The sequence below is a fragment of the Pararge aegeria genome, chromosome 13 (assembly GCF_905163445.1).
Source record: "Pararge aegeria chromosome 13, ilParAegt1.1, whole genome shotgun sequence".
Lineage (NCBI taxonomy): Eukaryota > Metazoa > Arthropoda > Insecta > Lepidoptera > Nymphalidae > Pararge > Pararge aegeria.
This window is the reverse complement of record NC_053192.1, coordinates 3,052,753-3,066,033: the sequence shown is the minus strand read 5'-3', so window position 1 is coordinate 3,066,033 and position 13,281 is coordinate 3,052,753. Positions and strand designations below refer to the sequence as shown.

Sequence of the window (13,281 nt, the reverse complement as noted above, 5' to 3'; positions counted from 1 at the left end):
ACAGGTTGATCACAATAGATAGTGGGAGTCAAAGGTTGCTGCTGCCATTTCTATGTTGTCTCCGTTTTTGAAGGTTTATATCATAGATCTACCATGCTGTTCTACCTCTAGGTTGGTGGCAGTGGCGTGCATAGAGGGTATGCACAGGGTATGCAATGAAGAAAATCTCAGGTAGGTACGAGTAATAAATACTTAAGGGTAAGGGTAGGCTTTTTAAAACTCTTACAATGCCTATCCTTAAGTTTTTTATAACTCTTACTGAAGGTTTTCTTCATTTTATATCATCTGCATACCCTCTATGCACGCCACTGATTGGTGGGCATGAACAATTACTATCCGGTTAGTGATAATAACAGGGGCCCAACTTGTGCCCTATAAGAAACAAGTGTGGACAAACAAATCTAACTGCAGGCTAGAACAGAACTTTCACAGAAAAAAAATCTGATCTTGGAATTTAATAAAGAACTTCTTGGTCTGTAGTTTAACATGCTATCCACTATACCTACCTTTACTTACAAACTGGCAATGGGAGGGCAACCTACTTTAGAGGACTACAGGATTTAGAATGGTGAACATAGAAGAGCTCTACTAGTATTAGACACAGCAGCACCATACTATAGTGTTTTAAGCTGCTATGAAAGATTTGTAGTGCAAGTTTTAAAACTGCAGGATACTGACTAGAGGATATAAAGCATTACTTATGAACTGTCTGTTTCTGTAAGTAAACAATAAAGAGCCTTTTGCACTCCTCATAAGTGAAGCGTTGGTGGGTATTACTGTCAGTTTACGCACACCAAATGATTCTCCAACTTAAAATGACACATTATATTCTTTATTGCTTTTTATCATCAACATCATCATCTCAACCAATGGACGTCCACTGCTGGACATAGGTCTTTTGTAGGGAGTTCCACAATGCACGGTCCTGGGCCGCTTGCCTCCAACGGCTCCCAGCTACTCGCCTGATGTCATCTGTCCACCTCGTTTGGGGCCGACCTACGCTGCGTTTACCGGTGCGGGGTCGCCATTCCAGCACCTTAAGACCCCAACGTCCATCGGTTCTCCGAGCTATGTGCCCCGCCCATTGCCACTTCAGCTTCGCAACTCGCTGAGCTATGTCGGTAACTCTAGTTCTTCTACGGATCTCCTCATTTCTGATTTGATCACGTAGAGATACTCCTAACATAGCTCTCTCCATCGCCCGCTGAGTGACTCTGAGCCTTCTTATGAGGCCCATAGTTAGCGACCATGTCTCTGATCCGTAAGTCATCACTGGCAACACGCACTGTTCGAAGACTTTAGTCTTCAGGCACTGGGGGATTTTGGACGAGAAGATGTCACGAAGTTTCCCGAACGCTGCCCATCCGAGTTGGATTCGGCGGTTTACCTCTTTCTCGAAATTGGACCTACCTAACTGGATCGTGTGTCAAAATTCAAAATTCAAAATTCATTTATTTCAAGTAGGCCTAATATAAGCACTTTTGAAACGTCAATTCTGTCTGTTTGTAGTGATTCTACCACCGGTTCGGAAGGCAGATTCTACCGAGAAGAAGCCGGCAAGAAACTCAGCAGTTGCTCTTTTCCAACATCAACAATTTACATTTTGCATTTTAACATTCATTTTTCTATCTTGTGAGAGCTGAAAGCGGAGCTGGATGCTTCCTAGCAACCTTGTCATTAAAAAATTCATCAATTGTATAGTAACCTCGCTGTAATAAATGTGTTTTAACAAATTCTTTAAACTTGTGCATTGGCAGGTCCAAAATCACCTTAGGAATCATATTATAAAAGCGTATACTCAATCCCACAAATGATCCCTGTACCTTACGCAGACGATATGCAGATGACACTAATTTATGACCATTTCTTGTAAGTCGACTGTTTATGTCCGCTTTTTGTTTATAAAGACTAATATGTTGTCTTACAAATACTATATTGTTATAAATATATTGTGAAGCTACAGTAAGTATGCCTATTTCTTTAAACTTCTCACGGAGGGATTCGCGTGATTTAAGTTTATATATTGACCGTACAGCTCTTTTCTGCAATATAAATATAGTTTCGATATCAGCTGCTTTACCCCATAACAAGATTCCATAGGACATAACACTATGAAAGTACGCAAAATAAACTAGCCTAGCTATTTCAACGTCAGTAATCTGTCTAATTTTTCTGACTGCGTAGGCAGCCGAGCTTAGTTTACCCGCTAGTGAATCTATATGGGCACCCCACTGTAGCTTATTATCCAAGGTCACGCCCAGAAAAACTGTGGAAGTCTCTATTTTTAGTGTTTCACCATTTATCATTATATTTTTATCAATTTTCTTTACATTTGGTAAGATAAATTCGACACACTTTGTTTTTTTTGCATTTAAAAGTAAGTTGTTAACTGTAAACCAGTGCGACACATGCGACATAACACGGTTTACTTCGTCAGAGTTATCTTTACTCCTATCAGTCTTAAAAATTAGAGATGTATCATCTGCAAACAATACAATGTCGCATGTTCCACTGACATGGTACGGTAGATCATTTATATACACTAAAAATAGAAAAGGACCCAAAATCGAGCCTTGTGGGACACCCATTGAGGTATTTGAACCCTGAGACTTTGCATCATTTATGCAAACTCTTTGGGTTCTATTGCAGAGATAAGAGGCAACCAAATTTAGTGCAACGTTTTGGATACCATAGTGGCTTAGCTTAAGAAGCAAGGTTTTATGATCAACACAATCGAAAGCTTTAGATAGATCACAAAAAACACCCATGGCGTTCTGTGAACATTCCCAGGCATCATAAACATGTTTTATAAGTTTAGCGCCTGCGTCCGTTGTGCTACGACCTTTAGTGAAGCCATACTGCTCAGGGTGTAGTAAGTTATTTACATTAAAATGATATAAGAGTTGATTTAATATAATTTTTTCAAATATCTTACTAAGAGCTGGTAAGATTGAGATAGGTCTGTAATTGTTTATATCATTTTTATTACCAGATTTAAATAGAGGAATGAGTTTACTATGTTTCATTAGGTTCGGGAAAGTACCTAAATCAACACATTCATTGAAAATTATGGCTAAAAGAGGAGCAATGACGTCAATAATTTGAGATATTACCTTTACCGACATTCCCCATATATCACCTGTTTTCTTCAATTTTAACAACTTGAAGTTTTTACTGATATCCGATGCATCTATATGTTTGAAATGAAATAAAACTTTGCACTCATTAATGTTGCCTCTTAATATTAAAATTCTGAGCTGTCCTAGGTATATATACTCGTCTACAATTTCGAGTGCAGAGCTCCCAATAATTATTGGGTGGAGCGGAACATGAGCGTTGGACATAATTTTCGTCTTGCTCATGTTCATACGAAGGCCCACCTGTTGAGAAACTCTGCTGAGGTCTAAGCATCGCATTAAGGTCTTCCAGAGTCTCTGCCATTATGAATACATCGTCGGCAAACCGAAGTTGAGTGATGTACTCGCCGTTAATGTTGATGCCAAGCCCGTTCCAATCCAGAAGCTTAAACTTTGCTTTTTATAGTGAATATAAATAACAAATGCTGAGAAAAAAAACACTATTTTTAACACGCATGATATTATTATCCTTTTATTATTTAAACTAATTAAAAAATTGTTTAAAAAGTTCTGTCTTGGACATCCTTGGTGTCTGTATGTGCGGAGCCCGTATCTTATGGTCACCATAACAGGCTAAATACTTCCCTTATCAAGTTGTTTTTTTTTTATAGGCTTCAGTATTTTGAGGAATAGAAGCCTATTACTTTTCACTGTATAATAAGATGTAGTTTAATTATTATTTACAAATAATCTCAATTTCATTGTGAATGAATGAGATTATGCATGCACTTCTGGATTTTCCAACTAAATATTTAAAAATATGAAGAAAACAAATAATTATTTTTTTAGTTTTTATTTATTTATCTTAGAACCTAAGCTTCTGGAAGAACCACTTGTTCTTTCCACTCTTGTATCTCTCCTCAAAGCGCACTCTTGTGTTGAAACGAAGCTTCTTGCTCTTGGCCGGGTCCTTGAGATCCTTGGCACTGAACTTCTCAAAACTGAAGTCAACTGAGTAACGGGTTGGCATGAGGTGGTTGTAGTTTACTACCTGAAGGGAAACAAAATAGTCTGAGGTTAAATTGGGAATTAAAGTCTATACTTAGCAGGGTTGTTGTAGTTTAGGTGTTACTTACATAAACAGGAATAAATATGTGTAGTGATTTTAGTTTAAAACTAATATGGGAATAATTTAGTCTTAGTTGTGACTGCCTCTTGTGTAGAAGGAGACAAAGACATGGATCACAACATTCTGGATTCAACTCCATGGTCAAGCTAAAAATTACTAGGTATGTACTGGATCCGTCTGTAAAGACAATATACATGTACACAAAGTTGTACGCCTAAGATAGTGAAAACAGAAAAATCCCACTTATTGTGAGCTTCTTCTTAGACCAGGGTACATTTAGAACTCAACTAGTTTTAGTTATAATTTATTGAATTAAAGTTACATATGTTTGAACTATTCCTATATGCCTATAATGGCCCATAAGTTCTTATGATAGGCCTCACACAATCATTAGGGTGTATGACTGTACATGTTACTCCATAATCATTAGCATCAGCCTGGTGTAAGATAAGTGCAGCTATGGTATTATTAGTTCAACAAGTTTACTTCCATCCAGGCAACTGCCTGTTAATTACGTTTCTAAATAACAGGGATGTTATTACTGGCTAATATAACTGAGGGCTTCAACTAACTAACAAATAAGATAATTTTGAGTATATTAAAATAAAGAAGCTTTTAATAAAGAATGAGGTTGAGAATTCTCTAGAACGTAATAAAGCTACTACCAATCATTTATTTTCATACTAGCTGACTTTGTCTGCGTATGCTTTTGTGGCATTCAATTTAGTTATAGTTCTAAAAAAATTTAAAGCAAGTTAAGTGGCTAGGCCTTAAATGAGGCATTTACTGCTGTCCGCTGAGGAGTTCTGTCCTCTATCTCCAACCACATTCATCAGATCTACGCAAAGTTTGAGCAAAATTGCATACATATTATAAACTCTATAGTACAAAAATAATTATTTAAATCTGTTATAATTTGTCCGAGTTATGGTGTAAAATCGTCAAACACTTTCATCCCCTCTCCCAAACGAACCAAGCTTAATGTCTGCATAGAAAGTATCCTATATTACTTCTGACACTTCCAAGAATATGTCTACAAAGTTTCATGAGGATCTATTAAGTCGTTTTTGCGTGAAATAATATTATTAGCGATTATTGAGTTGTTAAAAATTTTATAATAACATAATTTCAATTTTAATTTTACAATTTAAAATAACATTGAGCACATTTATCTGCAAAAAATTATTTAACATACTTAAAACTGTAATATTTATTTGGTCAGCTCATCTAAATTTACAGGTCTAAAACTATTGGTTTTATTCACGTTGGTTGTGTATGAATAGTAATAGAATGGCACTATGAACTATACACTTGTCACCTCAGTTTAAACTCATGTACTATATAGTTGGCACCAATAGGAAAGCAATAACTTTACTGAAAATATTAAACCAGTTTGTTCTACTTCTTATTCAAAGACCAGAAACTTTTATCAGAAACAAAACAACTTGAATGGCTTCAAAACACAACCTCAATGACACTCACCTTAACAAAAGGCTTTATCTTGGATCGCTTGTGGATTTTGTTTTTGCCCATCCTCTTGTTCACTTTACGGGGATACCTGTCGATCCCGGCGACGAATGCGTGACCGTAGGGCTTGTCAGAGGTTCCTTCGTCGTAGTTTTTGACTACGATGGCTTTGCGCCCTGCGTACCGGCCACTTAGGACCAGCACCACCTTCCCAGGTTTCATAATCTTACCCATGATGGGTGTATCTGCAAAACAAAAAACTAACCTTAAATTCTCTAACAATGTTATTGTATTTTACTATAATTTCATCTTCTTTCCATCTGCACTGAGTTTAATATATATTCACATGTTCATATTATATTTTATTAGTCTACACACTTAATTCCGTGTCAATTGTTTCCCAAATATTATGAAAATTTGGTTAGCCTTACGAATGGAGATTCAAGTGTAATTATTGAAATATTTGTTTCACATCACAGTATTTATAAAAACTTTAATGCAGGTCCTCATTTTAACTAAAAAAAACATTCATTTTCATAGATTTATTTGGATATAATTTTCATTAAATTTTCGAAACTCACACTCAATACCCGTCGACAAGAAAAGACCACAGAAAAAGAAATTGTCATGTACTATTAAAAAGACAGTGACATTATAAACCGAATGTTGCCATCAACAAATTACATTATGTCGAGCATAGTCCAACCATGTATAGAGTAGTCTAATCGTGTGTGGTGCATTTGTAGGTAGGTTATACTCTGTGAAATTAAAGCCATAGATACTAATAAAGTACATCTCTGGTTTTATGGGAAACAGCAGGAAGATGTCTCTGTAATTTGTCACTTTTTCAATGGCGGGAAGTCTGATGTTTTCAAATATTCAACAAGTTCCTCTGAAATAGATAGTACCACTTCTATATAATAATCAGAAATATGTAATAAAAACAAACAACTTATTTTAATAACGTTCCTCGTATTTGCACGACATGTCACCAATGAAAAGGTGAGTAAGGTTCAAAGATTACTGACTTTTGTGCAAAAAAAAATATTAATTTAGTCACGAAATTGCGTTTTTAAGCCTTTTGTAATGTACTAAGGTAAAGGGATGCGCAAAATAAAAAAAATTGTTTATAAAATCAAACGCTCCTTGATTAATTGAGTTTAATATCAATAAAATAAGAAAATTATTTACACAAATTTTATCAAAATACAAAAATAAAACACTGTCACATACTCATAGGTAATAACGATTTCTGATGAGGTTCTATTATTTTACACGTTAAGTCTTAGATACCGCGGCTGATGTTATTCCAGACATACTTTGAGCTATAATAATGTCAAAACACTAAACTACCTTTTGTAACTCTTAAGTAAAAGCTTATCTTACAATGAATAATCGACAGAACGTGGGTACAGTCAGGAGCTTAAATGCATGAGATGCTAAGGAATATAGTATTTTTTTCCTTTCCGTAAAACTTATACCTGAGGCTATTTAAAAACTTTTGTTTCTATATTTATTGAATACTTGAACAGAATTATTTCCTCAAGGTGTTTAGATAATTATCACTTCACACATATAGCATTTGACTTATGTGTCTTAGCAACTTACATTCATCTAGTACTGACTGTACAAAAAAACAATATGAAGCCATATTGAGATTATCCAACGTATTATAGATATTTTTCTATTTAATGGAACATGGAACAAAATGTTGTTAACAAAGTAAATGTATTTTTCATATCTATTGCAGAAGTAGCTACTCATAAGAGCACTAGCTCTTCAAGCTGGTGTTTTTTGCAGCCAATGCGAAAGTTATTAAATCAATTCACTTTTTTACACTTATTTGAATCGCAAATGAATCAGCGCTACCTCTTTAGTCACGAACTATGTAACACGAATAAGTCGCATTTTTGTCATTAAGTAAATACGGAATAACCTTGTTTAGAACAGCTCTACCACCTACCGAAAGGTCAGAAATAAGTTTTGTATTCCATTAAATCATGTTGTTGATTCGGCAATACAAGGTTATCTTGTTGCCTGGTGCTATTGTTAAATTTAGCACCAATGAGTTGGTTCAATTCTGTTGTTCAATGGCCCAGTCCATGTGTAGTAATATAATAAGTCTATGATTGCAACATAGCGGGTATGTTTACTGTATTTTTATATTTCTAAGCACAAAAATAATCTGTTAGTCCGGAAATGACTTTTAGCGTTTACCTGACTAAGAGTCAACAGCGCATGATTTTTTGATGTAGACAGACAAAACAAAGTAAAAAACATACATATATAATCTCAAAGCACATGTCAACTCCTAGCCTGAACATATATATTTCACAATGGGGGATGATATAAACGGCTCTTGTATCCAGCAGGTCAATGCTGTATCTTTTGGCATCAAGCATCTCGCGTGTAAATTTAATAGTATGAGAAAACTCATATGCAAGCATAGATTTAATTTCAAAAAAATTACAGCATAATCCCAGGGCAGCCTTTGATAATTAAATTATTTTAGTGATTTACTACAAAAACAAATGCGTTTAAAATTAAGTACGCTGTCGCGTTATAATATGACGATACTCCAAGTCTTGAAAAACGGAATGTGAAAATAAAAAAAAAAGATTAAATATTGTATCCAAAGCAATTATATCATATTCGATAAGAATTTGGTTGCCTCGATTTTGTGTATAATTGCTTCATATAGAAAATAGATGGAAACATAACTGTTTTAGTACGTAGTTTAGACATCCTTTTCTTGAATGTTGGCCTTTGACCTTTGGTACAGTCATTCAAAATTGGCGGGTACATTTGACTCCATCTTAAAAATTGGACGTAGTTATACGTAATCCTAAAAGCTACGCAAAACTTAGATAGGGGGCGACCTCTTTTTACAATGTCAAAAAATCACTGAGTCCCCATTATTTATGAACTTATTTTAACTTCCAATAGTGAATAAGATGTGTTAATAGATGAAAATGTTGAGAAGTTGTTGTTTAACTACGTCCAATTATCAACATAAATTTTCTTGGATTAAAAGGGATATGACTACGATATAGCAATAACAAATATCGAAATTAAATATAAATATTTCTGCATCACTTCAAAGAATAATGTAATTTGAAATATATTTTACTTAATGTTTCGAGTTTTAATTGAATTAATTATATACAATATTATAATATCAGAATTAAAAAAAAAATAGCATGTACCCGCCATCAATGGTTTTTAATAAACGAAAAAACTACTGATATGTAGATAGAGGAAAAAACGATACTAGTTACTCGCACCGTAAATAAATACCAAGTAAACAGAATTAAGAATACATAATAGTAACATTTAATAACAGTAACTATACATATTCAATCTTACGTGTTTATAATACGGTCTATTTACATTCTTATCCTAGAAATAATATCGTTAAGCTGTACATTTTAAACATGAAATATTTTCCATACACATGAAGAGTTATATTTTGTGTTCCATAATAAATCTAGAAAACATTAATATATCTATATTGTACAAAACCCTAACATTTAACGATAAATAATATAATATATTTACAACCGACTACTACAACTATAGCTTACTTAAAAAAAATCAACAAAATGTCAACCACATGGTATCACTTCTTCAGAACAAAAGTGATCCAATCCAAAATATTAGGGTAAACCGAAACTTTTGTAATCCGCTTTTCACTATGACTATCAAGTAGGAATCGGCAGATCTTACCCTCCAAATAAATCCTCACGTCGAATCGAAAACCATTGAGATAAAATGAGTTTGAAATAAAAAGTGCAGAAAAAAAGTTTTTATTTCGTCTTGCAAAATATTGTTTTGGATAAAATGGGTCACTGCTATTCTGAGGGTGTTTAATTATGGAAAAATAATTCTCAATATAATTATTTATTCGTCTAATGACTTGGTACATTTGAAAAAGACAAGACAATAAATATATTATTTACACAAATTATAAATATACCTTTATATAAACATTCAGAAAAAAATGCGAATTTTCAATTCAATTTCACTCACACAATTTATATATTAATTCAATAAACTTTTCAATACTAAATGAATCGTAAATGTGTTATAAAATGGCAATACAGTACAAAAGACAATCTTTTATTGCCAGTCTTATGTTTCTATATTTATTATAACTAGTCAAAATTGCGCATATTATATAATCCCAATTCTGGAAACAGATTTCAAATTTTATTTAATTACGTGCGCTCGCGAGTTTCCCTTTGCACAGTCCCCCTCCCTTATTGGAGAGGGAATAAGATTATTTTTTAAATGGCCTATTATTATCACACGTTAGTGAGAATAACCGGGACCGACAGCGTAACACAAATCGCACGCGCGCTCAAGAAATTCAATTTTTTTTTATAATTCCCATGCCAAAATCTCTAAGTACGTATCTTTGTGGGCTACAAATTCGGAAAGAGATGAGATCTTGGGTCATACATCATAGATACTCGATATCAAGAAAAGATGATGGCGGCGATAAATCAAATTTAAGTTCAGTGCATAATTGTTAATTTCTTTTTAATTTAACAAAAGCAAAAGTATTACTTTTCTAGAAATCCTAAATCATTATTGATAAAAAAAAAATCTTTAATGTCAATATATGTAGATATTATGCGGTAAAAAGGTTAAAATAAAAATTATAACTCCTCTTTCTCTCCTTCTTCTGAAGGGCACCGAACTTAAACATAGTTTAAATAATGCTATATTTTGTTGGATTTGGAAATCTAATTATTTTTTTTATCTATATAAGATAATGACCCTTTTACGACAACCTATTTTACTCACTCTGGACTAAAAAAAAATACAAGTTTCTTACAAAAACTACATTTTTTTTACACATTTCCTAGCTACATTTTTATTAATCAATAAGGTTTAGTCAGTAATCCGATTAACTTTGTCAATTTATAGTCGTATCAATGAATAAAAGCATGCGAAATTAAAATTGAGAGATTCTAAATATAATGGACAGGCCGTAGAGAAATGAAGAGTGTTTATTCTGTGAATTGCATATATTTTAAATAATACTCCATATAATTTTCATATGAACGAAAATGTTTTACTTTTTGTGAACTTTGTGTAAGTAATAATAAAGCAAATTTATATTTTTTTTATTTTGTTTAAATTCCAATTCCAAACATTATTTATGTTTAGATTTTATATATAATATATTATACCTCTGATATTATCTATTTAATGATTAAAGTAATATAACAAGAAGTTTGCATGAAATCTTTAAGAATAGTATAACAAAATATACAATTATACAAAATAGGTTATTATTTCATGTAGATTCTCTGTCTATAAATGCGGTCAGTTAAAACGCGTGAACGTGCAAGTATTATTTATATATTAGATTAAAACAAATTAAAGGAACCGTTCAAAACTGCTCTACATAATCTTCTACAGAATATTTGGCACAAAATTTTCCGTCAAAGTTCAGTTTTTGCCCGCAACTCATCGTCATAAGTTAGGAGAAAGTAGCGGGCAAAAATTGATTATTAATTTCGCTGCACGATTGAATCAGCTAAAATAATCGAGGCAAACTTACGACTCAGTCAATTCCCATTTCGGATACAATATACTGAACTGCTTTAAAACTACGGTTAACAGTCTTCGATTCGTGCCACGAATCGTGATAACATCACATGCGCGATCACTGAATCACAACACTGGGGTGGGGACTATGTACACAAATACGGTCTAGTAATTTTAAAGTTACGAATCGCTCGCCAAATATACATAAATATAAAACACTAATCACACGTTACGGATCTTAAATAGACATAAACACTTATAATGACAGTCACCCGGCGCGGCGACCGTTGTGCGTGACTAACGAAGTAAGAGAACAATCTTTGGAATCACTCGGCCATTCAATCGGCCTCGGTCGGTTTTAAACTGGCCTATTACGAGAATAGGGAGTCAAAATAGGGGTCGGGCGGGCTGCGGGCCCCGGCCGGGCTCACACGGAGATCTCGTAGTTGCAGTCGTAGACGGAGGCGCGGTCGGGCGGCGCGGGCGGCGGCGCGCGCTCCAGCTGGTCCTGCACCTCGAGCGCGCGGATGAAGGACAGCGGGCGCGCGGGCCGCGGCGCGGGCGCGTGCGGCGCGTGCGGCGGCGCGCGGCGGCGGGCGTGCGGCGACGGCGCGGCGGGCGCGGCGGGCGCGGCGCGCTCGGCCCACAGGTACGTGCCGCGCTGCGGCGAGGCGGCCAGCTCGCGCACGTCGTGCGGCGCGTGCGGCGCGTCGCGCAGCAGCTCGCCCTCGGAGAGGAAGCGGCGCTGCGGCGAGGCGCGCACGCCGATGAAGTCGGGGCGGCGCGGCTGCGTCGGCGTGCCGGGGTTGGACCTGTGCGCGGCGCTCACGTCAGGGGTTTAATCGCGCGAGCTCGTCCGAGCGCTCGCTATCGTTATCGTACGGCCTACGGACAGAAGGAGACGGGAGCTGCGGGGGGGAAGCGTCCGGCGCCGCCGCCCCTCGACTCGCGTTCAGAACTTCCTCTGTGTGGCCCGGCGAGGCGCGCGCGGACGCCGGGCCGACGCCGCTCGGTTGAACAATGTTCAGGTACATGAATTTAACGTTCAAAAATTTACCGGCCAAAGCGAAGTTACCGAACGACAATAATATGAGCACATCGTATTACTAAATCTAACCGCGACAATATGTACAAAAGCGTTTGTGTACTAAATAATTCCCAACATTGTTAAACCATTATCTAGAAGCGATCGATAATCAACTAGTTCTGAACGTGTTTGAGTCTAGGTGGCCAGCGTGCAGGTTGCGGGGAGCATGCCAACGCCATGCCAACTGTACACTATTCTACAAACAAACTACTGCAAGCCTAGTCGCTTCTAAATCCTGCTGATCAATGATTAAATTAAAACTTTACTTTCCGTAAAAAAAATCTATACAGCAAAGCATGTCCAATGAATGATTTCAAAAATCAAGTAAAACAATAGTTGCAAAACACTGTTCATCAGGATATGAAAACGATAAAGCATAGGCACTAAAATGACGAAATTATAAGATGGCTGGTACAATAAAAAGAAGTAACAGGGCGATAAAAGAAAAACACTAAACACATTGCGGAAAAGGGAAATCCTAACAATGTTATTAGAAAACTATAACTAGAAAATATAGACATAAAAAGTCTCTTTACACAACTAAAACATTACATACAATTTTACTTAAAATATATAATAAAACTTCGATACTTTTTTTAGCTCCCTTAATCGAGACTGTGAAGGTAATAGATCTTTTTACTTTTCAGTAACTCTTGCATTAGATAAGAGGTTATACGAGTTCGACTTCAAACACGAGCTTAGTTTAAAAAGTGTCATCATACAAATAATATAATATTCAACTAAAAATCAGTACCATTTAAAGCGTTAAGGATTAAAACAATCCTATCAGAAAGACACAATCAAAATTAGGCAAAAAAATCATGCCTTACAACAAGGAGTATATATAGACAATAGAATACGGGAAAATTCAGCAGTGACTAAAAAAAAAGTAGGTAATAATATCAATATTATCTGTGCCTATTACCCCAAGTCTCTCGTCTGTGATCACAATCGTACCAAAG

The 13,281-nt window shown here is 35.6% G+C and overlaps 2 protein-coding genes across 5 annotated transcripts in view; both read right to left on the bottom strand.

The window, feature by feature from the left end:
- Positions 1-3,914: 3,914 nt before the first annotated feature.
- On the bottom strand, positions 3,915-6,383 carry LOC120628998 (60S ribosomal protein L27). 3 transcript variants are annotated; one of them, XM_039897709.1, is made up of 3 exons: positions 6,255-6,383; positions 5,689-5,918; positions 3,915-4,128 (listed from the first exon to the last, which is right to left on the bottom strand). In XM_039897709.1, the coding sequence occupies exons 2-3, from the start codon at positions 5,905-5,907 to the stop codon at positions 3,943-3,945; spliced, it is 405 nt and encodes a 134-aa protein (XP_039753643.1). In that variant the 5' UTR covers positions 5,908-5,918; positions 6,255-6,383; the 3' UTR covers positions 3,915-3,942. The 3 variants fall into 3 exon arrangements, with proteins under 3 accessions (XP_039753643.1, XP_039753644.1, XP_039753645.1); XM_039897710.1 differs by having other exon boundaries at positions 5,689-5,933; positions 6,255-6,316; XM_039897711.1 differs by lacking the exon at positions 6,255-6,383 and adding an exon at positions 6,105-6,224.
- Positions 6,384-10,878: 4,495 nt separating this feature from the next.
- The window catches only part of LOC120628963 (palmitoyltransferase ZDHHC8B), a 29,200-nt gene continuing 26,797 nt past the window's right edge, over positions 10,879-13,281 (bottom strand). Inside the window, exon 9 of one of the 2 annotated variants that reach the window (XM_039897666.1) lies at positions 10,879-12,044. In XM_039897666.1, coding sequence (XP_039753600.1) covers positions 11,660-12,044 — 385 coding nt within the window. In that variant the 3' untranslated portion in view covers positions 10,879-11,659. Of the gene's footprint in view, positions 12,118-13,281 lie in introns of both variants that reach the window. The other variant, XM_039897667.1, reaches the window with a different exon arrangement.

Bases quoted from the DNA above. Each gene is read 5' to 3' on its own strand.
- LOC120628998 (XM_039897709.1), bottom strand. From the start codon at position 5,907: ATGGGTAAGATTATGAAACCTGGGAAGGTGGTGCTGGTCCTAAGTGGC. The intron at 4,129-5,688 runs GTGAGTGTCATT...GTTTCCCTTCAG, and splicing joins AGATAAAGCCTTTTGTTAAG to GTAGTAAACTACAACCACCT.